Source organism: Xyrauchen texanus, chromosome 37, assembly GCF_025860055.1.
Source record: "Xyrauchen texanus isolate HMW12.3.18 chromosome 37, RBS_HiC_50CHRs, whole genome shotgun sequence".
Lineage (NCBI taxonomy): Eukaryota > Metazoa > Chordata > Actinopteri > Cypriniformes > Catostomidae > Xyrauchen > Xyrauchen texanus.
Genome location: NC_068312.1, coordinates 19,170,987 through 19,194,152, shown reverse-complemented (window position 1 = coordinate 19,194,152; position 23,166 = coordinate 19,170,987). Strand labels below are relative to the sequence as shown.

Genomic DNA, 23,166 nt, shown 5'->3' with positions numbered 1-23,166 from the left:
ACAAATTTATCATACTCAAAGAAATTAGCAACTTTTACCATTCACAGTCTTTTGGGGGAAGATTACATACCTCAACAGGTGGGAGAGTGCTTATAAAGTTTCCTGTTTGCTCAGATCAACAGGGTTGCTACCATGAACATAATGACTCTGCATGAGGAGGATGAAAATCAATATATGCAAAACTCCTCAAGGCATCATTAGCTGTTCTTCACCCAGCATTACATCAATATTCCTTTAGAGGGCTCTTTCTAGCTGTGATTTTACATGTACAGCTGTTAAGTGACTGCTTGAGACAGAAGTGAATGGAAGTAACTAATTACAGTTCTTGTCAGAAGAGCAGAGCTCAAGTCTGATTATTAGATCAAACACATACTGAATGTAGATCCTTTGTTAATGCTGGTGTTAGGGCTGCTCAAATGTAGGAGTACAGTATGTGATTGAACACTAAATGCCTTGCAAATATATATAATTTCATACAATGATAATGATAATCAACAACCCATTGTAAGCACTTTGATTGTTAATATAATGCTTACACTCCACAAATTATCAATCAAACACTTTTAACTTCCAAATGGTTGTCATTTGCAATTCTTGAATCAATCACGCTTCATGATTCATGCATCAAATAAATCGAATTGGATGCTACTATAAGAAGTTAACCAGGATTATGTAGAAGTCATTATGTGCTGTTATAATAGCTGCTGTTGCATTTTGTTTAATGTATTCACAGTGTAATGGTGTTAACCTGATCGATCCTTTGGAGAACATGGATCTCATCATTGATCTCCCTCTTCCTTCTAAGAGTCTCTGGAGCAGCTGAGACACCTGCTAGCATGCGGCTGATAGACGGTGCTGAAGGTGCTGCATCATTCATACCTTGAAAGATCAAAGTGGAGGGCTTGAAGCTGAGCTTCCCTTCATGGCTGTGTGGAAGGCAGGGCCCTGGCTCTCCACACCTTGCACAGTGTGAGAATGCCTCCTGTCATGCTGGATCATTTCAAACCCATATGGGAGTAGACAGATGGCGGACAGTCTAAACCAATAGGAAGCTGGGTTGCCATGCCAATAGCAGCAATGAGTTCTCACTAACAGAGAGGGACAGAAGCACATTAGCTTATAATATGAAAAGTGTACTTCCCACTGTAAACAATGTTTTCATCATTATATTTTTATAACATATTTTTTCTTTAATGTTCCTCCATTATAACTTGTCAAAATAATGTCAAAAGTGTCATTTGTACTTGTTTTATGACCTTTCAGAGGTTCAGCTAAATTTTTTAATCAGTAATTAAAAGTGGTTGAAAATAACCCACATTTAAATCCAATGTGATATTTGTTTTTGCTACTCAAATGTAAAGTACAATACAAGTACACATACATTTAGAACATTTGGATAGATGCTGAATTGTACGTGATTAACATACTGACAGTAACTAAAATGTAAATAATTTTATGTATGAGCAATTTTTCAGATATACAAATCTTTAAGAATCCCTTTAGATTGTTAGTTAAAAATTTATTTTAATTTTATTTATGATAAATGAAATGAATTAAATATGTAAAACTTCAAAAGAGTTAATTAAAGCAGTTAATGGAAGAATTCACCCAAAAATGAAAAGTCTTTCTTAATTTACTTACCCTCATGCCATCCCAGATGTGTATGACTTTCTGTCTTGTTCAGAACACAAATTAAGATTTTTAGTATAAAACATCAGCTCTGTTGTTCAAAACAAATCAAGTGAATGGTGACTAAAACTTTGAAGGCTGCATAAAAGTAATCCATATGATTCCAGTGATGTAATCCATGTCTTCAGAAGTGATCCAACCAGTTTTGATATCAAGCTTGATTAGACTTCCTAGAGATTGAAACATGCACAGAGTGCAAGATGGCAATCAAGATCATGATCGCCAAAGTTTTATAGTAAAAAATATGTTATATTTTGGTTTGTTCTCACCCAAAACTGATTGGATCTCTTCAGAATACATGTATTAAACTACTGGACTCTTATTGATTAGTTTCATGCTGCTTTTATGTACTTTTTGGTCACCATTCACTTGCATTGTGATGACCTACAGAGCTAAAATATTTTTCTTAAAATCTTAATTTGTGTTCTGCAGAGGAAAGAAAGTCATACACATCTGGGATAGCATGAGGGTGAGTAAATGATTAGGATATATTCATTTTGGGGTTTTTATCCTTTAAGATAATACATTATTTTAAAATTATAGCAGCTTAATTGTGCTATTTGTGCTTTCTAAAGACCAGTCAGAACCATTGTAGCAGAACACACATTCAAATCAGTAAATTAGTGAAACACGTTAATGTCACATTGTAACATCAACAATATTTCACTTATATTTCATACTTTACGTTGATGATAATTAATCTCATCCATACATAGATTGTGGCGGTACCTTTGCAAATAATCCGGCAATTTCAGTTCCAAAGTTGTCAGAGGATTGGTTGTGTTGTTCATATGCAAAAAGGTTCATGTTTTAGATGCTGTCAAATCATGTACGTTTCAGTGTCTGTCCAAACGTTCAAAAAACAAAAACCTAAATGTACACTTGATGTATAAATATATCAGTTAATATGAATAAGATCACCCTGTTATATCGTGCTAAACTCTTCATAGTCAGCTTCAAACTATTAAAAGCCTTCATATCCTCCATGCCCTTTGCGGCTATCAGCTTTTATGTACATGGCTGTCCTGAGCTCAGCAGTGTTGTCTCTGCCAATTCATCTCTTCTGTGCTTTCCTAAAGATACCTCTTCCACAGACACTGTCATATGATCTTACTGGGGACACTGTAATGAGTCTGCTATCAGCAGGACAAAGCCATAAATTCAGCCTCGACAGAGGGATAAGGCACATCAGTAGTGTAATGTACAGAATAATGATGAGTTTGTCTTTTAATTGTACAGAAAAAGTCAAAGAAGGAAGTGGGGGATAAGCCTCGTAGCACAGAATAGGAGCTGAGTCACACTTCAGTACACAGAAAGTAAATAATGACATGTTGGCTGTCAGCAGTGTTTTGCGCTGTAAAAGGCTATGACTGACTGGGAAATAGTGCTCATCAAATACAATGAGTATTTGTCACAGCAATTGGAATGAATACAAATGCACTAGCAAGATAGTTCTTTGTACTGACTGCAACTAAATTATTTCTACTGAATTATAAGTAAGTCAGTTTAAGATTGTAAGATGCACACAGACAAGAATTAGGAACCAAAAGTTTCACTTTGGCTTAAATGAACAGCTGGATTTATAGCTAAAATAATGCTATTCAACAGACCAACAAGCATGGGCTTTTATGGCTTGCTCCCATGAAATGCCTCATACAACAAAGTCATGTGCTTTTTATTAATCATTTGTTTTCCTCAAGCTTTGTGCCAGGGTACCATGTTCTGAGGGGTTATATAGATCTTGCCTTTGTTGTCATGATTGATAAATGGTCCACAGGATTGATCAAACTATGTTGACATCAATTCCATACATGTCTCATTTGATCACTTAAAGCTGTACTCTGCCGTTGCACACTTCAGTTTTCAGCTAATTGAATAAACAGGCAGGTGCAGCAGTGCAAGTTTCTATTCTTAGCAGGGGCGGCGCTAGTGTTGGGTTTAATACTTACATAAGCCCCAGATGTTTCAGGAAAAGCTCAAAATGTTTATATAGTTTTCATGCAGGTTGCATGCAGTAATCTTCTAACATCTTTTCTACTTGCTGCGCATCTAACAGTGTCTCCTTTTATGTTCATTCACTCCTGACAAGAACTGCCTACTCAGACAAGAAGTACTGACTGACATGTAAACTGGCCAATTGTCGATAAGAAGTTACATATGATCTATCCAATGAGATTGGAACTTTTAGATTAAATTACCTTGATTGCTTTAGACAGACAGTTCATGGGGTGCACTTATCTTGGTTAGAAGATTTATTAGAAAATTGAAATGGACATTTGAAAAAAGAAGTAAAAGAGCCTTAACTGTCATCAGCACTTCAACAGCAAGATGCTGCTGCTTCAGGTACAGGTGAAACTCGAAAAATTAGAATATCGTGCAAAAGTTCATTAATTTCAGTAATTCAACTTAAAAGGTGAAACTAATATATTATATAGACTCATTACAAGCAAAGTAAGATATTTCAAGCCTTTATTTGATATAATTTTGATGATTATGGCTTACAGCTTATGAAAACCCAAAATTCAGAATCTCAGAAAATTAGAATATTACATGAAATCAATAAAAAAAAGGATTTTAAATACAGAAATGTCGGCCCTCTGAAAAGTATAATCCTGCATATGTACTCAGTACTTGGTTTGGGCCCCTTTTGCATTAATTACTGCCTCAATGCGGCGTGGCATGGATGCTATCAGCCTGTGGCACTGCTGAGGTGTTATGGAAGACCAAGATGCTTCAATAGCGGCCTTCAGCTCTTCTGCATTGTTTGGTCTCATGTCTCTCATCTTTCTCTTGGCAATGCCCCATAGATTCTCTATGGGGTTCAGGTCAGGCGAGTTTGCTGGCCAATCAAGCACAGTAATACCATGGTCATTGAACCAGGTTTTGGTACTTTTGGCAGTGTGGGCAGGTGCTAAGTCCTGCTGGAAAATGAAGTCAGCATCTCCATAAAGCTTGTCTGCTGAAGGAAGCATGAAGTGCTCTAAAATGTCCCGGTAGACGGCTGCGTTGACTCTGGACTTAATAAAGCACAGTGGACCAACACCAGCCGATGACATGGCTCCCCAAACCAACACAGACTGTGGAAACTTCACACTGGACTTCAAGCATCTTGGATTGTGTGCCTCTCCATTCTTCCTCCAGACTCTGGGACCTTGGTTTCCAAATGAGATGCAAAATTTGCTCTCATCAGAAAAGAGGACTTTGGATCACTGAGCAACAGACCAGTTCTTTTTTCTTCAGCCCAGGTAAGACGTTTGACATTTGAAGCCCATGTCCAGGACCCGTCTGTGTGTGGTGGCTCTTGATGCAGTAACTCCAGCCTCAGTCCACTCCTTGTGAAGCTCCCCACACATTTGAATGGCCTTTTCCTGACAATCCTCTCCAGGCTACGGTCATCCCTGCTGCTTGTGCACCTTTTTCTTCCACACTTTTCCCTTCCACTTAACTTTCTATTAATGTGCTTTGATACAGCACTTTGAGAACATCCAACTTCTTTTGCAATTACCTTTTGAGGCTTTCCCTCCTTGTGGAGGGTGTCAATGATGGTTTTCTGCACAGCTGTCAGGTCAGCAGTCTTCCCCATGATTGTGAATTCAACTGAACCAGACTGAGAGACCATTTAAAGTCTCAGGAACCCTTTGCAGGTGTTTAGCTGATTAGAGTGTGACACTTTGAGCCTACAATCCTGAACCTTTTCACAATATTCTAATTTTCTGAGATTCTGAATTTGGGGTTTTCATAAGCTGTAAGCCATAATCATCAAAATTATATCAAATAAAGGCTTGAAATATCTTACTTTGCTTGTAATGAGTCTATATAATATATTAGTTTCACCTTTTAAGTTGAATTACTGAAATTAATGAACTTTTGCACGATATTCTGATTTTTCGAGTTTCACCTGTATGTGTAATACTGTATAACTTATTGGCTGCATTGTCAGATGAGGCTAAATATTTTAACTAACAGCCCTGTAACTGTTAAGTAACAACCATAGATTTAATCATTATATTTTCAAAAAATACAAATTGTTTCTCTGATTTCTAATTGTGAGGAAGAAAATTATAGGCAAAGTTTCTGACTAGCCCTCGCACAGCTGCAGTCTTCCCAACACACACACACAAACACACACACACACACACACACACACATACACACACACACACGTGTGTGTATGTGTGTGTTGTATCAACATGTTTGTGTATAAAAAGAATAGATGCTATAAAATTGGATATGTGCTTGACAAATTGGTAAGGAATCTTTACTTATTATAGATAATCTTAATTTATTTGTGTATTCATTTTTTCACACAAAAATAGCCTCTAAACATGTTGTGGTTGGAAAGAAGTTGGGATTCACTATCAACATATTATGAAAGAGGAATGGACTGACTTTCCTGTCATCAATGGCTGCAGCATTGCACATGCTAAACTTTACAGTAGTGTATAAGTTTACAGTATTCCTGGCTACTAGTTGCATGAATTTAACAGTATATTTTACAGGAGTATTTCTACAGTTTATTAAAATTACAAAATATATCTGAATACTGTAACTTCACAATGAACAGCTCCAGTAAATGATTGTAATGTAGTGCTTCGCTGAAGAATCACAATAATCTTTTGTATTGTTTTATCTACTGTTTGTTAATTTTCACCATCATTGAGATTTGTATGCTGAGTGTTACAGTAATATCTGTGTAAGTGTGTAAGTCTGGTTGACCATTTTATTTCTAAAAGTTAATGAGAGATTTAACCAATCATATCATAGACTAGCATTGCAAACGTCCCTCACTCATTTCTTTACTTTCAACTGCATCCTACTGTTTACTGTCTAGTAACTATACATCATGGCCAGACATAAGATCAACCTTTAAATTGACTAATTTTCTCCATACATCAGTACAATAACTTGTGTTCTTAAACACAATTGCAGCAATTGGTGGGAATTTAATTAGAAACAAATAAGAAAAGGTCCCATCCAATGTAGACACTAAACACCGAAATGGAGACATAAAATGAAACACCATTTTCCCATAATGCAGTGTTATTTTCCAATTTATTTCTCACTGTAATTTGTTGTGTTGTGACATAAAAGGACCTGGCTGGCACTGATTTTACAGTAAAATACTGAAAACAGTTTTTTTTACTGTAAGAATTTACTGTTAAACCTTGTAAAATCCTTGCAATTGTTTTTTTACAGTGTATCTGTGCTGTATTTTTGTTGTAAATCTAACATCTTTGTATTTCTGGAATTCTCACTTTGTGGTCATGCATTTTTGTTGATGAAAATGATATAATTTGTGCATGTTTGGTAGGCAGGTTCCTAATTAAATAAGGAATGCAGATTGTTGTCATCTTGACTTGTAGGACTTCATGTGTTCAATGAGATTGATCACAAATTATAATAGCATTGAGCAGTATTATTACGTCGGAATTGCAGATGATTGCCTATAGTGGTGGAATAAAGCAGTTAGTAGATCTGAAAAGTTTTCAACCAGTCTCATTTTATGCTCAGGCATACATTTTATGTTTTGTATTTTTTAACAACTAAGCTCCCCAGCCACACTAACAAAGATTTTTAGAAGAATATTTCAGCTCTGTAGGTCCATTCAATGCAAGTGAATGTTGGCTACAAATTTGTAGCTCCAAATATCACATACAGACATTATAAAAGTAATCCATATGACACAGTGGTTAAATCCATGTCTTAAGAAGTGATATGATAGGTGTGGGTAAGAAACTAAACATTTTACTGTTAATCTCCACTTTCACTTTATTGTTTTGTTTTAGCAATTTGCATTATTTGTGCATATCACATAACTACAAAGCAGGTAGGAGAATTTATAGTAAAGAATGACTTAAATATTGATCTGTTTCTCACTCACACCTATCATATTGCTTCTGAAGACATGGTTTTAGTCATATGGATTATATTAAAGTTTGGAGCTTTAAAGTTTTAGACCCTGTTGACTTGCAATGAATGGACCTACAGAGCTGAAATATTCTTCTAAAATTTCTGTACAGCAGAATAAAAAAGTCACACACATCGGGGATGGTATAAGGGTAATGATGAGAGCATTTACAATTTTGGGTGAACTATTCCTTTAAGTTATTATAGAACAACAATTGTATGTTTTTCAACATAGCCATCACTATTACAAGAGTGTTATTGATGGTTTGCAAGGACTTCAAAGAACTGATCAATTAAATGCAAAATTATCCAATCACTTCAAAAGTAATCCAAATTATTGATTCTCAGCTGGTGGGTCTCAACCATTTGATAGGTTCGCAGACCAAAGGGAAAAAACAATGCTAAATGCAAATAATAAAATAACCATACACATATCAGCCACAACATTAAACCACCTGCCTAATATTTGTAGGTCTAATATAGTCTGTCATAGGATTGCAAAAATTTGAATAAATAAAAAATAAACACAAAAATACGCTTATCAGCTTTTCAAAGAAAGAAGACAATGTAATTTGGTCCAATACAGTGTTTTAGTCTGTCACTTGCTAATGTGGATAATAATAATACCAATTCAAAGTCAATACAAGGCAATAAAGCTCAACAAACTCAGTGTTTGGCTATGGCTGACAAATCACAATTCTACCACTGCTTTAAACGTACAAAACTGACACATTTTCTGTTCAGCTTAGATCATTTTAATAAGACACGAAGGTCCTATGGTTAATGGTAATTTTAATACTTTTAAATGTTTAAGCACATTGTTTATGGACAATAATTTAAGGACATATTTACTTTTGTACACAAAACCAATTGCAAACCACTTATTTATATGAATAATTATCTTAAAAACCACACTTCTCCTATAGTTATACTATTGCTTTAAGATGGTTTTAAAGGTTTAACAAAGGGTTACAAAAGACCTGAGAGCCTTATGGGAGCATATCAACATGTTATAACACCTCCGTAATTAAAAACACATCTTGTGACCGTCCAGCATGAGATGCACGCACACACAGCGCAAGCGTGAAAGTTAACGTCGCACGCACGCGCAGTCATTCCGCATCTCACCCAAGAAACAGAACGCAAGAGGGATGCAGTCACACCCCCTTGTCTTATCTCAGCACGCCCCTGAGACCCGTGGGCGAACAACAATATTTAAGGAGTTTGATGCCGCCCACCCACACCAGCTAATAAAACAAGGAGATTACATAATCACTTAAATAAATAGTCGCTGATTAAAGAGTTGCGCCCAAAGTATCCCCAGATTATCAGCAGGATCTGGATCTCAACTATGGATGAAGACGGTAAGACAAATGCGCACACTTCTAAATGCTTGATATACACAGGTTAAACAAAACTTGCGTTTCTTTCACTTACATGTGATTCAGTTTGAAGTCTGATTGGATTACAACATCTTTGCGATTTACTGTCATTTGCGCCGAAAATCATTAGGGTCATTTACGAGAGATGCTCGATAGTGCGGGGTCGTGCCGCAGCAATACATGAGAACAAAGTGTGCTTTTTGTGATAGCCTACATTTGATGCGACGTGCAAAGGTTTCGTTTTTTTGACAGCAGTTTCGCAGGACATCGCCAGATAATTCAACGATATCATCATCTGAGATCGACGAAGATGTCTGGCTAAAATAAACACTACGCTGAATGGCGACCTTGCAAATAATGTATGTAGGTTGCCTTTTTGACTCCCAGTATGATGCGCAGAGTGAACTCAGATGTTTTAAAAGGTATCCAGGCGACAGAGAATGTGGCATGTTGTCCGGACAGGGCTTAGTGAGGAGTGAGCTGTTACCAAATAAATGTTTACATTCAGCTGTAGTAAAGATGCTTCGGGAACACTTTATAATAAGGTTCCATTTATTAACATTAGTTAAATGCATTAGGTACCATGAACAAACAATTAACGATATATATATATATATATTACAGCTTTTATTAATCTTTGTTAATGTCATACTAGTGTTCAATGTTAGTTCATGTTAGTTCATAGTGCATTAACTAATGTTAACAAAGACCATTTTTGATTTAAACATGTATTATTATATGTTGAATTTAACATTAACCAAGATTAATAAATGCTTGAAATGTATTGTTCGTTGTTATATCATGTTACCTAATGTTAAAGGGATAGTTCACTTAAAAATGAAAATTCTCCCATATTTCACTCACCCACATGCCATCCCAGATGTGTATGATTTTTTTTTCATTCTGCAGAACACAAATTAAGATTTTTAGAGAATATTTCTGCTCTGTGGGTCCATACAATGCAAGTGAATGGTGACCAGAACTTTGAAGGTCCAGAAATCATATAAAGGCAGCATAAAAGTAGTCCAGAAGACTCCGGTGGTTAATCCATGTCTTCAAAAGCGATATATATGTGGGTGTGAAACAGGTCAATAAGTTCTTTTTAACTATAAATCTCCACTTTCACTTTCAGAATCATATCCTTCATCTATCCCTTTAATTAATGAACAAACCTTATTGTAAAGTGTTACCAATGTTTCTTAGGATAACCAACACAGGACCTTAGTAAGAAAATTGTAAAATAATTCAAAGAGAGAAAACGAACAAATAAATAGAATGTTTAAAACTTTTGTCTTGGTCATTTTCATTTGATTTAAACAGACCAGAAATGTGAAAACTCATTAAAGTATATTCACTGCAGTAACTATTTCACTAGAGTATGGTCCATATAAGTGCAATGACTGGTGAAATAGAAGGAAACCCATTCTGATGTCTTCGCCAGTGGTTATTATATAGCTGTTTAACAAAGTCTTGTTGTGTGGATGTTAATCCATAACAAGATTTTAAAAGGGATAAATTGCTCGTAGCTTGCACAATATAACTACCACTGGGGCCACTTTTCTGCATAATGCAATCATCCAAATTATCCTCTTGGTGTAGGCTGTAGAGTTAAAAATATCTGTTTCATTTTGTTTTAGACACTTTAGCTGCTGACAACAGACATGCTTAAGGGCCTTAAAATTTAAATGATAAGGGCAGAGACCCCCCCAAGGGCTCAGCGGATCATGATGCTGTGGATTTAGCTTAAAAGAAGCATGTATTTAGTAATGCGTGGCCAAGTGTCATTGTCTAAATCCAGTTTCTTTAGTACATTAACAAAGTGAAAAGGCCTCCAATAACCTACAAAATACTTAGGAACAGAGAAAGCTGGGGAAAACAGTGTTTGGCAAAAACTCACTTTGGCATGAGGATCACTTAGTTCTGTTCCTGGCCTTATAAACTAGAGGTTGTATGACAGTTATGATTTATAGGTACTTACACAGTTGCTCACAGTTCCAAGTTCTCTGAGCCTTCCTGATGGGAAAGGAAAGAAACTTCATCCCCAAATCTTTTTATCTGTACAAATCATCCAGCCGGGCTGCTTTCCACACTGATAAAATGACTAGTTCGATTTACTTAATTTTTATATCACAAGTATTTGCACACAGTTAAGTAAATCTTAATAAAATTAATTAAAATCTATTACATGACATAAACAACATAACGTTGATTCAAGTGAGAAAATTAAACTTTTTCTTACAAATATGATACACGTAGTACTTCAGTAAAATTTATTTGAATATGTTATTAGAACATGTCACGATTTCAATATGTCTCATTTAGAATTTTCCTAACAAACAAATGATCATGTGCCACATGACATACAGAATCCTCCCACAGGGAAACTTATTGCCTGCAATATAGTCTATGACAGGGGTTTTTGAACAGGGGTCCAGGGATCCCAAGGGGGCCACCAGGAGGTGCTAGGGGCAGGGCCGGATGTAGGTGGGCTGAGCCCACCCAAATATGAGTCTTACCCACCAATTAACATTTGGTAGAAACAGTAATTATCTGATCTGCGCATGCAGATCTCAACTCTTGATGCACAAAACAGCATGACGGTGACAATTAACAGATAATTGTTTTGATCATGAATGTGGAATTCTGAGTAGGAAATGAACTTACGACTTCACAAAACAAGAAGTTACCAAATGTAACAACAAAATTAACAATAAAAATTGTGTAATTAAATTGCAAATAGTGAAACCATGCAATCTCGTTAATTATTCAAGCCCAGTGCATGTGCAGCTTTGAAAAGTAAAATTTACTTATTTTATTTACCAGGGATCGTAACATGATGACACACTGTGAAGACAGCAAACAATAATAAATAATATTTACTTATAAGCTAGAGCATTGTTTTTGACATGTTTGAATGTTAAATGCTTCATATTTTCCAGTGCACACTTAAACTTAAAAATGTAAACTTAAAATTAAATGTAGAAAGTACATACTCTTTTCTGCTATATTTACTTTGCCACAAATTATGTTTGCAGTGCTCTGAGATACGCAGATGCTTTGTGTCCAAATATAGCCTCTTTATCTCATATGTAGCCAAAAGGCTTGCTAGCTCATTTGAGAAATAGCATTTTTCTAGGAAAACTTTATCTAAGGAAATAAACAACAATTGAGATTAAGTGCTGCTGCTAACACTTTGTTCTGCTGTCATGGCTTCTTGGAGTCAGACTGTAGCTGAGAGAAATTTCTCTTTGAGTGACTCACAATGTTTGTAACTGACATTAAATTGGCCCATCATACACACCAAATGATTCAAGAATACATTTACTGCAGATCTGATTATGCAATATTTTGGGTGCATACTTGTCAATTTGTACTTCCTGAGTTGTTTCCATGATTGAATGATGGAGAACAAGTGTGAGGAAGCTAGTCTTGGCAGACTGTGATGAAAGTGTGTCAGACAGGTTGTGATTGACTGTGTTAGAGCAGTCAGATCTCATTCACAGGTACTGGCTCTGCTGCTAGCCATGAAAACACATGCTGATCAGCCACCTTGCATAATGGAAGACTTTTTGACATCCTCCTACCCCAAGATGGACATGTATGTTCTATGTTTTAATCTATAGAAGATATATGAAAATGTCCTCAAACCTTTCCCTCTCTTTCTCATTGCCAGATGCATGCTCTATTTTTTGTCCTCATTATATTTCTATTTGTGGCACTTTTCTATTAAATAATTGGGTCCACCTAAGTTATTGGTAAATGCTGGCTAGATGTGCATAAAATAAAATTAGCTGACCAAAGGAAAGTATATTTCTGTTCTCAGTGATTCAGTGTAATCTAATACTGAGCACAAAAGTGGAAAATGTAAAGTCAAACAGGGGTGATACATGTCATTAAATGTGTAATAAGATCATGCTTATCAGCAACTGATTTATACTACTCTTTTATATCTAATAGTTTTGCATTATGTTCCTTCTCCTATTGTGACCTACAATGTTAAAAGAGATCGAGAGATGGTGGTTAGATAATACCTCACCAAAAGGACATCTAAATCCTTAGTCAGCTAGAAACAGAACCAGTGAAAGTGACGGCCCAAAGGAACCTGATTCGTAAGCATCTGCCATGAGCGACAGTGTTTTATAAATAGCTTTTAAAATGTGCAATTCAGCTCACTTAAACAGTGGGCAAATGGAGAGGTTTAATCGGCATTTAAGACTTGAAAAGACTGCGACACAAAGTAGTTATGGGTAATCAGGCATCCACATAAGGCTATACAACTCTGCACAGTCACTCCTTGCTGCAGAGACATTGGAGCAAATGCTGCTACAAGTGGATAAAGTGCTTAGTGCTTGTGCTCGAAAATTGTTCCTAATAGACCTGCAACACAACAAAGTCATGGAAGTCATCCAGTCCCACTTTTATTACCCTTTATTTTCAAGTAGTAATGTCAATATGAGACTTTTTTATGAGTTTCCACTCTATACAGATACTGTTTGTCAATCCGTTCCTTAGATTAAATAACATTGTGTCCTAACCAGATAAAGCAATTCCAGCGTATAAGCAATGGACGCGAAACGGCAGTGTGATGCGTCACAATCATAGCCAACCAGAAGCCAACCAGAAGATATTTGGTGTTTAATGCACTGTTATGAGGAGTGGGATTTTGGATCAGTGGTGCGACTCGGCATGATACCTCATCAGTAGAAACCAACTGAATGACAAAATGTCCTGTTGCTCTACGCTTGTTGTGGCTGGTTAAGGAAAAAAATCTGATTAATATGGAAGAGATACTTGTTCATGCTGATCACTTTATTGCACCGCATCTGGTTAGGATACACTATATAGGTAAATTAACTACTGTAACTGATAGTCCAGTTTTAGTCCACACTGACTGACACAAATGTCAGTTTGTTATGTTGATCCTTATATGGAGAGTGATGAATATGAAATTAATAGATTTTCAGTATATATTTTTTTAATCTCTTTTGCATCTGTAGTAATCAAATAACTGTTTTTCATTACCACTTGGTTCAGTATCTGTAAGTAGGCACATGGTAATATTGCACCACTCAGGCATGTTATTTACACTGCTGACTATGCTTTGACTATCCTGCAAAGCACCCAGAATTTAACAATACATTGATAATGTAACAATATCTCTAGAAGCTCTTATTTTTAGAACCTATATGTTGTAAATGAATCCAAAGTAAAATGAGAAGGTGTGTGTCTGTGTGTTAGACTCCTTATCAGCCCGCTCTCAGCAGGATGAACAGATGGTTTTCAGGGTTGGCTGAAGAGAGGTAGCCAGTAAGTGGGGCTTTGTGGCTCCTACCGTCATTAAAAAAATAAACCCCTGAAAAACCAAACATTGTAATATTCTCAAGATGGTGTTCTCTTACAGCAGCTCTCATCTCAGGGTAAATGTCAATAAATTCTGAAAAATTACAAATCAATTCTGAGTTCAGTTTAAACCGCAGAAGCGCAGTGGCACTTATGTGCGCACCAGAGACAGAGAGATACAAATGGTCAGACGTGCATATAATAAAGCCAAGTGCACACTGCAGAACTGAATGACTGGATGGATGTCAACCACACGTCCATCGTCCCCAACTGAAACTATGATCCCGAAATTCATTCACAAACTCAATCACATAGCAACGGGAAGGTTTATTTGTGATAACGCCTCAACAAACAACATGGAAGATGAGCTTGCACCTGTTATTGCGCTGATTTGCACAGAAAGGGAAAAAACTGCTGAAAATAATTATGAGACAGCAGTTCGGGAGACATGGGTTTTTTTTTAAAGAATTTTTTGTCTCCTGCATCCCAATGGCTTTCTCTCCTCTTGTGCTCTCTGTTGGTGGACAAGAATTTGGCATTTACTAGATTATATGCTCCACCTTGTAATCTTATTTCCACTCTATTTATTTATTTCACATTGAACAAAGTGGCACTATTATTAATCTGCAATGTTGTTGCAGTACGATGCAGTAAAACTATGCATTTGTTTTGTAGTATAAAAGCTTCTGCATGTCCTTAATTAAATTATTTTGAATGTATCTTTGTTTTTTAAATTCTCTTTCATTCATACTATACTACAATAAATCTACTGTAACTGTATATATTATTCTTGTTATTTGCTAAGTAAAGAAACACCAAAAACAACTTTTAAAACTTTGAGTTATCATTACATCATGTTCATGTTTGAGAACTTCAATAATGATTAATAAGAATTATCTTATTACTAAGTAAATATGAAATCTTTGTTTTCACAGAGTAAGTAAAGGTACTGATTTATTGGGGGATGTTCTGTATTTCACTGAGAAACTAGTTTTCTTATGCATTCATTTATTATTCTAAGATGCTGCAAGGACTCCATATCTTTATAATTGAATCCTATTTTTTCAATTAGCGTTGTTTTATTTATTAGCATACAATGATTTGTCTGCACAGGCGGATGTTTATGCATGACATGAACATTTACTGAGGGATAACACTGACATTGATTACTACAATTGGTAAGAATTGGGTTAATCTGGAAGTAACCTGAGGCAGAACTCGGGTCGCCACCAGGCCACGTCTCTGACGAAGGACTTGTTGTTTTAACTGACTTTTAAAGTCATTGCTTCCGCGTGCCTCTCTCTGATTATAAATATACTTCTATTTATTTAAAAACACGATGAATACTTGGTTAATACAAAAAGGATATCCTCCAAACATGAGCTTATAAAATAAATATCTAGCTTCTCGAGCATCTCTTTTTGAATTTACATTTTTATTTTCTCTTTTAGATTGGCAGATAAGTACATGAATGATATCTATAATTTATTGTGTTCAAATTTGTACGTAAGAGTATAATAGTGGTCTTCAAGACCATTTTTAAAGGAATGCCTGTTAAGCATCTTGCAAATCCAATGATAAGTCATAAATATCTCAGTTCCATCTCCTTTTTAAATTATTATATAATTTTCTAGGGATTTGTTGGTTGTTTTCAATTATGGCCCAAATGTGCAATTTACTTTAAATTAGATTCTTCTATGCATATATTTAAATTGATGGATTGAAGGAAATGTATGACTAATAAGACTGTTTTAATTCTCTAGGAGACACCAACTGAGGGGAAAAAAATAAAGGGGTCCATTTAGGATGACACGTACAGATTCCCCTGATATATTAACATCAACTTTGTATCAAGACATAAAAATTAGCCCTAACTCTGGGCTCTCACAGTATTCTGTATCTTCTAAACAATGTGATTCTCAAATGGTTGGCCCACTGGATCAAAACTTTGAAACCATAAACAAAAGACATTGCCGTAGCTTTGATTTTATTGAGTCTTTGGATGAGCCAAAGACTTTTTCCTCATCCATGGAGTATCCTTACCGGTCTGATCAGCAAACAATAAATAAGGATGTAGTGTGGAATGGCATTGGACAGTGGGGACACTTACGTTATTCCTCTCCGGATCTGTTCAATTCAAGACTCTTCCAGCAACAAATTAGCACAGACAAAGGCAATGACACAGCAAGGACTAGTGTTCATGGTAAGCCTCGCTCAAAAAGTGCTCCAAGAGTTAGAGCCACCTTGACCCCTGTACCCATCACAGTCTCTCTACCTGCAACCATGAGGCGTCGATCGCCAGTGGACCCCCAGAAGAGACCTGAAGGTTTGCCAAACCGAGAAACCTCTCATTCAATAAACAAAGCTTTGGTTAACGAGGTTCATCCTATCAAGCTACAACCTCATACGCCACTGTATGTTTCTGAATGTTTTGAGGAGAATAAACAGGAGAAGGAAACACAAGCTAACACTCCCCATGTCAAGTGCCGTGTCGATATTAAGCCAGATGCCTCAGTTCTCCAGCACACTGCAAGAAAGATGTCTACTCATAGAAGTAATGTTCCCTGGCAGCTCTCCTCTGCATCAGGGATCAGGAACCTTTCTTTTTCAAGTCAGATGCCCACCTCCAGAACGCCTACTCCTAGTGAGTGTTACAGCATGGATTACAGGCCAGCACATCAGTATTCAAACACCATGTACAGTAGTTACATTCAGCCTGGAGAGGTCCCTTTTGAAAGGACTTCCCCTAGAGACCCAAGGGAGTACAGAACCCTGTCTAACCCAAACATTCCAACCAAGTTCTTCTACACAGATGATCCTTGCAGATATCCAGCTCAGCCACCCAGTAGAACATATTATCAGGATGACCAATACAGTATTAATAGCAGTACCAGCCAAAATCCCTCTCTCAGTAATCAGTATGTTCCTGACCCAAGGACTCGCTGGGTTCATACTTTGCCTGTGCGTTCATACTATGGCGATACTCACCGTGAACCCATGGATGCATACTACAATAGACCATATTCAGTGAGTGAGCCAGGGCCATACTTCATATCTACCCCTCAGACTGAAACATACTATCAGGAGGATCCAAGAGCATATACCTTTCCCTCTGACCCTTCAAAGATGTTATATACACGGCCTTGCCATCACCCAGCAGATTTACACGTTCCTATGCGAACATACCATACAGAGGGACGCCGCCGCCCACGTATGTCCCAGGTCTTTTCAGATGACTGGCACCGGTCAAGTATTGCTACATATTCCAGTCAGTATGCATCCTCACAGGCAACCCCTCAGCGAGTCCCATCGTTAAGCCCCTGGTACCCCAATGACTTTACTGGGCCAAGCCGTTTAGGCGCAGATGTCAGGAACTACTCAAAATCTTGGGACAACATACTTATCCCTCACATGGACAGAGAACATGGTGTTTCACGAGGCAGGAGTTATGAGAACCTTCCCCATCATGGGAGGCCAGGAGTTCCTCCTAATAATAGTCAACAATCAGTTATTTTGAACCTTTCTAGTTCACCCAGACGTTATGCTGCATTATCACTCTCTGAAAACTGTCTGGAGAAATGTGCTAGTGAAAGACAAAACAGTGCCGGGCACCACTGGTTTGTCACCCCAGAGATTACAATTACTGATAATGAAATCCATGCAGTGAACAGCAGCAAGAGAAATGGGGTATCTAACAGATCACAAAGTGCAAACACAACTAATTTACAGAGAACTTCGAACCCACCTGAACCCACAGTGAGAACAAATAATAATTATTCACTGCAGCAAAGCCTTGAACAGCTTGACGAGCTGCTCGCTGACTTAGTCATTGATTACAAACCTCAAAATAGCAGGCAACCAAGCACGGATTTGATAGACCAACTCAAACAATTGATTGAAGATGATGGCACAAAAGAAGGGAAGATGGAAACAGATCAAGAGGATTCAGGACTTTTGAACACAGGCTCTTCAAAGACCAGCCCAGATACACTTAAAGACCCAGATAGTGGTTGTGAGGGGTTTCAGAGGAGCGTTGAGGATATCTCTTTGAACAACATGACAGATGAGGATGACACAATGGTGTGCTCCAACAGGAAATGCGTACGCAAAGACACTAGTTTCAATGCTTGCTTGTACTTCAAGTCTTGCCACAGCTGTTATACATACTATTGTTCCAGAAACTGTAGACGAGAAGACTGGGACATACATAAAGAAAGCTGTCTTTATGGTCGCATCAGTAGCATTTGCAGGCATATACTAAAACACTGTCGAGAGAACTCTGAAATTCATAAAGCCTTTTCACGCATTGCTAGGGTGGGGTATCTGTCCCGTGGCAGAGGAGTTCTGTTCCTGGGTTTTCCGAACCCAGGGACTGCAGATAACTTTCTCCAGGTTGGTCTTGAGAGCCTTATGATCTCTCCGACATATCTGTCCCTTAGAGAGCTAGACAGTTTCAAAGACAACCTTGGGGAATACTGCAAAGATTTGCAGGATGCAGGCAAGCAGTATGACCCAACTGAATGTTTCCTCTTGAATGTATCCATAGCTGTTGGAGACCTAGTGCCTAAAATTCCTTCACCCAAATTGCAAACACATACAGTTCGCAAATATGCCAAGGTCTCATTAGCCTCATCAAGCCCAGATAAGAAAATCTTTAAGAAAGAATGTGAAATGGAGACACTAATTCTCACTCCGCCTCCTGGGACATCAGAAATCAACAAGGAGGGCCAAGAAGGCAGGAAGGCAAGAGAGATTTGTTTCATTAACATACAAAGGGAACTTCGTACCAGAGGGGTCTTTCTTCGCCACGAGTTCCCACAAATATACACCCAGCTTTGTGAGTTTGTTGAGAGCAACAAAAGATTCACTCCTACCACTATCTATCCCATAGACAAGAGAACAGGAAAACAGTTCATGTGTATGATCATGGCAGCATCTGAACCAAGAATGCTGGATTGGGTTGATGCACCACACCTTTTAGATGACATTATATAAGCCTATGCATCCAGTATTATCAAGCATATGCTGTGTATACTAAGATATGTATTTTAATAGTGAGACTTTATTTATATATATATATTTTTCTGTCTGCCACTAAATACTAAAATTAATAAGAGTTGCCTGTGGGATAAATAGTTATGTATAGTACTAAATAGGAGATATGAGCACATATGCATTGTCTTAAAATCTTATGCATTGACTGAACTGTTTTTTTATGACTATATTTATTGTGATAGTTCTTTATGTTCCAGTGGTGATATAACATTTAGGAAACCTTCAAATTTTCTCTTGCAATACAATAGTATCTCAAATTCATTGTCTTTAGCCCCTTGAGAGAATGAAAATGCACTTGCATGGAGAATGCATGCTGGCAAGGAAAAGCAAATTTGAAAATGGTTGGTCATGTCTTTAAAACAAATGATGCTTATTGATCAGAACTGCTGATAACAGCTTAATGTCAGGAACCTTCTTTTTTGGAGAAAGTCTAATAAACTGAAGAGTTTATTTAGCTGAAGATTCACTGTGTTGTACATGGCAACTGCTTTCTATATTGTGTTCATGGAGTATTATATCTATTTACATGTTTAAATCAGCTGAAAAGCAACTTTTAACTCTACGTGACAGGAAAACCTACACATTTTCAATATATAAAAGAGCTCACTAATCTTTTCATCTGAATTGAATGGTTATTTATCATATTCTTTTGAGTGTTTCACAGTATTCTAAATTTCTGGTTTTATGAAGATCTGCTATTGAAAAATTAATTGAAAGAAGACAGTATTGAGATTTATACAAATGTATATAAAACATGCTATTCATATTTTAAGAATTTATAATGACTGATTAAACGTGTATGCCTATATTTAAAATGTAATATTTCATTAGAAAACTGTCATTTTTTAAATTATTCAGGCAATGGTGGAAAATTGCATTGTATGTTAGAAAGTGATAGATTTAGCACTTTATTAAACCAGTGAGGAACAACATTTAGACAGCCCATTTAGATGATGTAATCAACAGCATGCACACAACACAACGCCATTAGTGATAATAGCGATAGTCTTTATTTCTGTTGCCATTTTAAATGCCATTATTTATTTATTTCATCTGTTTATTACCAATTGTGTTTTGTTGACAAATGTAGATATATTTCTGCACAGTGGTCAATAAATGAAATATCCAAAGGTCCTTATTGGCTCATTCATTTGACTTTCAAATTAATAGTCAACAAAAAATAACAATAAATAAATAATAATAGTAATACACTATTCTGCTTTGCCAATTCACACCAACGCATTTAAGAGCACGCTTGTAGGAAAATAACACACATGCAAAAGTATTTATTTTTTATTTATTTATGTTTTACAGTTTATCAACAAATTATTTTTCAACGGATACATTCTGCCCATAAGAGCGCTGTTCATGTTCATGGATGGACTTGTATTTTGATATCCGTGGCAAAGAAACTTGTTGTAACCTGTACTACCGAGCATGACACGCAGGCTTGTGAAGGTAGGTAAAGTAAAACTGAAATTAAGTTTTTATTTTCTCTTGAAGAATTTTCTCTATTAATTTTATTGCTAGAAGCAGTCAAACACTGTTTTGGAAACGACATGGTGCAATATATATGCCTGCTGTACTTTGTAGCCGAATGTTAAATCAGAATCAGAATCAACTTTATTGCCAAGTATGCTTACACATACAAGGAATTTGTCTAGGTGACAGGAGCTTCCAGTCTACAACAATACAAACAATACCAAAAACAGCAGCAAGACATAGGTAATTAAAAACAAAAAAGAACACAAAATAAATAATTATACATATACGTACATACACTCACCTTCATACATACCCACATACACACACGTAGTGCAAATCTAATACAATCTGTATATAAAGAACAAAAAACAGTATATTATGTACAGAGCAATGTAAGTAATGGCAGAAGTGGATATGTTGGATAATATAAATTAAAATTAAAAATTAAACTGTGCTCATTATTGGTCAATGGGGCAATTTAATTGTTCATTAGATGGATGGCCTGAGGGAAAAAACTGTTCCTGTGTCTGACGGTTCTGGTGTTCAGAGCTCTGAAGCGCCGGCCAGAAGGTAACAGTTCAAAAAGGTAGTGGGCAGGGTGAGTGGTGTCCAGAGTGATTTTACCAGCCTTTTTCCTCACTCTGGAAGTGTATAGTTCTTGAAGGGGGGGCAGGGGCAACCAATAATCCTCTCAGCAGACCGAACTGTCCTTTGTAGTCTTCTGATGTCTGATTTCGCAGCTGCACCAAACCAGACAGTTATTGAAGTGCAGAGGACAGACTCAATGACTGCTGTGTAGAACTGTTTCAGGAGCACTGGTGGCAGGTTGAACTTCCTCAGCTGGCGAAGGATGATGGGGTGTTCCTCCTAAAGTCCACAATCATCTCCACCGTTTTGTGCGTGTTCAGCTCCAGGTTGTTTTGACTGCACCAGAAAGCCAGCCGTTCAACCTCCTTTCTATATGCAGACTCATCATCATTTCGGATAAGGCCGATGACAGTGGTGTCGTCTGCAAACTTCAGGAGCTTGACAGAGGGGTCCTTGGTGGTGCAGTCATTGGTGTACATGTATAAGAGTAGTGGGGAGAGCACACATCCCTGGGGGGCACCAGTGCTGATGGTACAGGTGGTGGAAGTTAATTTTCCCTGCCTCACAAGCTGCTGCCTGTCCGTCAGAAAGCTGGTAATCCACTTCCGAAAGACACGGCACACATCGTCCTCACAGATCTTGAGTGCAGGTAGTGTAGCAGGAGGGGGTAGGAGGGGGGTTGTAGGAGGTGTTAATGGTTGTGTGAAATGAAGGTCCGAGTGCATGTGGGGTGTGAAATTGGGCCTTTCAAATCTACAATAAAACACATTCAGGTCATCAGCCAGTCGTTGGTCCGCCACAGGGTTGGGGGTAGGAGTCCTGTAATTAGTAAGTTGTTTCAGGCCACTCCACACTGATGCAGGGTCGTTAGCTGAAAACTTGTGATAAATTCTCTAAAATTGCATCACGTCCTGAAAACTTGTTTTTCAGCTTCTCAGAGTAGCTTCTTTTAGCTACTCTGATTTCCCTATTCAGTGTGTTCCTGGCCTGATTATACAAGACTCTATCCGCACCCCTGTAAGCCTCCTCTTTGGCATGACGAAGCTGTCTGAGTTTTCCTGTGAAACATGGTTTATGATTGTTGAATGATAAAAATGTCCTAGTAGGGATGCACATATCCTCACAGAAACTGATGTATGATGTAACAGTATCTGTGAGCTCGTCCAGGTCTGCAGCTTCAAAAACACTCCAATCAGTGCAGTCAAAGCAGGCTTGTAGTTCCAGCTCTGCTTCAATAGTCCATCTCCTTACAGTCGTTTAAAAGTGGCACATAAGTGTCTTACTTGTCTTACAGCGTAACACCAAACATTCAGACCTAATAAGACCATAGAAAGTGCTTTCAAAATGTAATGTTTGTATTAAAATTCTTTAAAATTGATGCGGAATATCCGCATCAAAACAAAAACAGCTTTGGCTTAATTATTACTGCAGCGACACCTGGTGGTTACAATGCCTTAGTACAAGTGAATAAGGCCATATGCTACTCATATTAATTATCAGTTTTCAATGTACTTGCCAGTCACGTAATGGTTACAAATATCTCAAATCCACGTTATAACAGAGAAATAGGCTACCGATCTTAGTAGAAACATGACCATGTAATAATCCATGTAATATTACTGATACTGAATAATTGGATGCGTATTGTGGGTGTAGTTAATATGCACAAGTGGACATTATAATTTTAACGGAACATAATTATTGAAGTTTTGCTACATTA

General features: G+C 37.2%; 1 protein-coding gene across 1 annotated transcript; it reads left to right on the top strand.

The window, feature by feature from the left end:
* Window positions 1-8,734: 8,734 nt before the first annotated feature.
* Window positions 8,735-20,501, top strand: LOC127630488 (apical junction component 1 homolog). Its single transcript, XM_052108054.1, has 2 exons — window positions 8,735-8,960; window positions 16,082-20,501. The coding sequence occupies exon 2, from the start codon at window positions 16,125-16,127 to the stop codon at window positions 19,311-19,313; it is 3,189 nt and encodes a 1,062-aa protein (XP_051964014.1). The 5' UTR covers window positions 8,735-8,960; window positions 16,082-16,124; the 3' UTR covers window positions 19,314-20,501.
* Window positions 20,502-23,166: the final 2,665 nt, after the last annotated feature.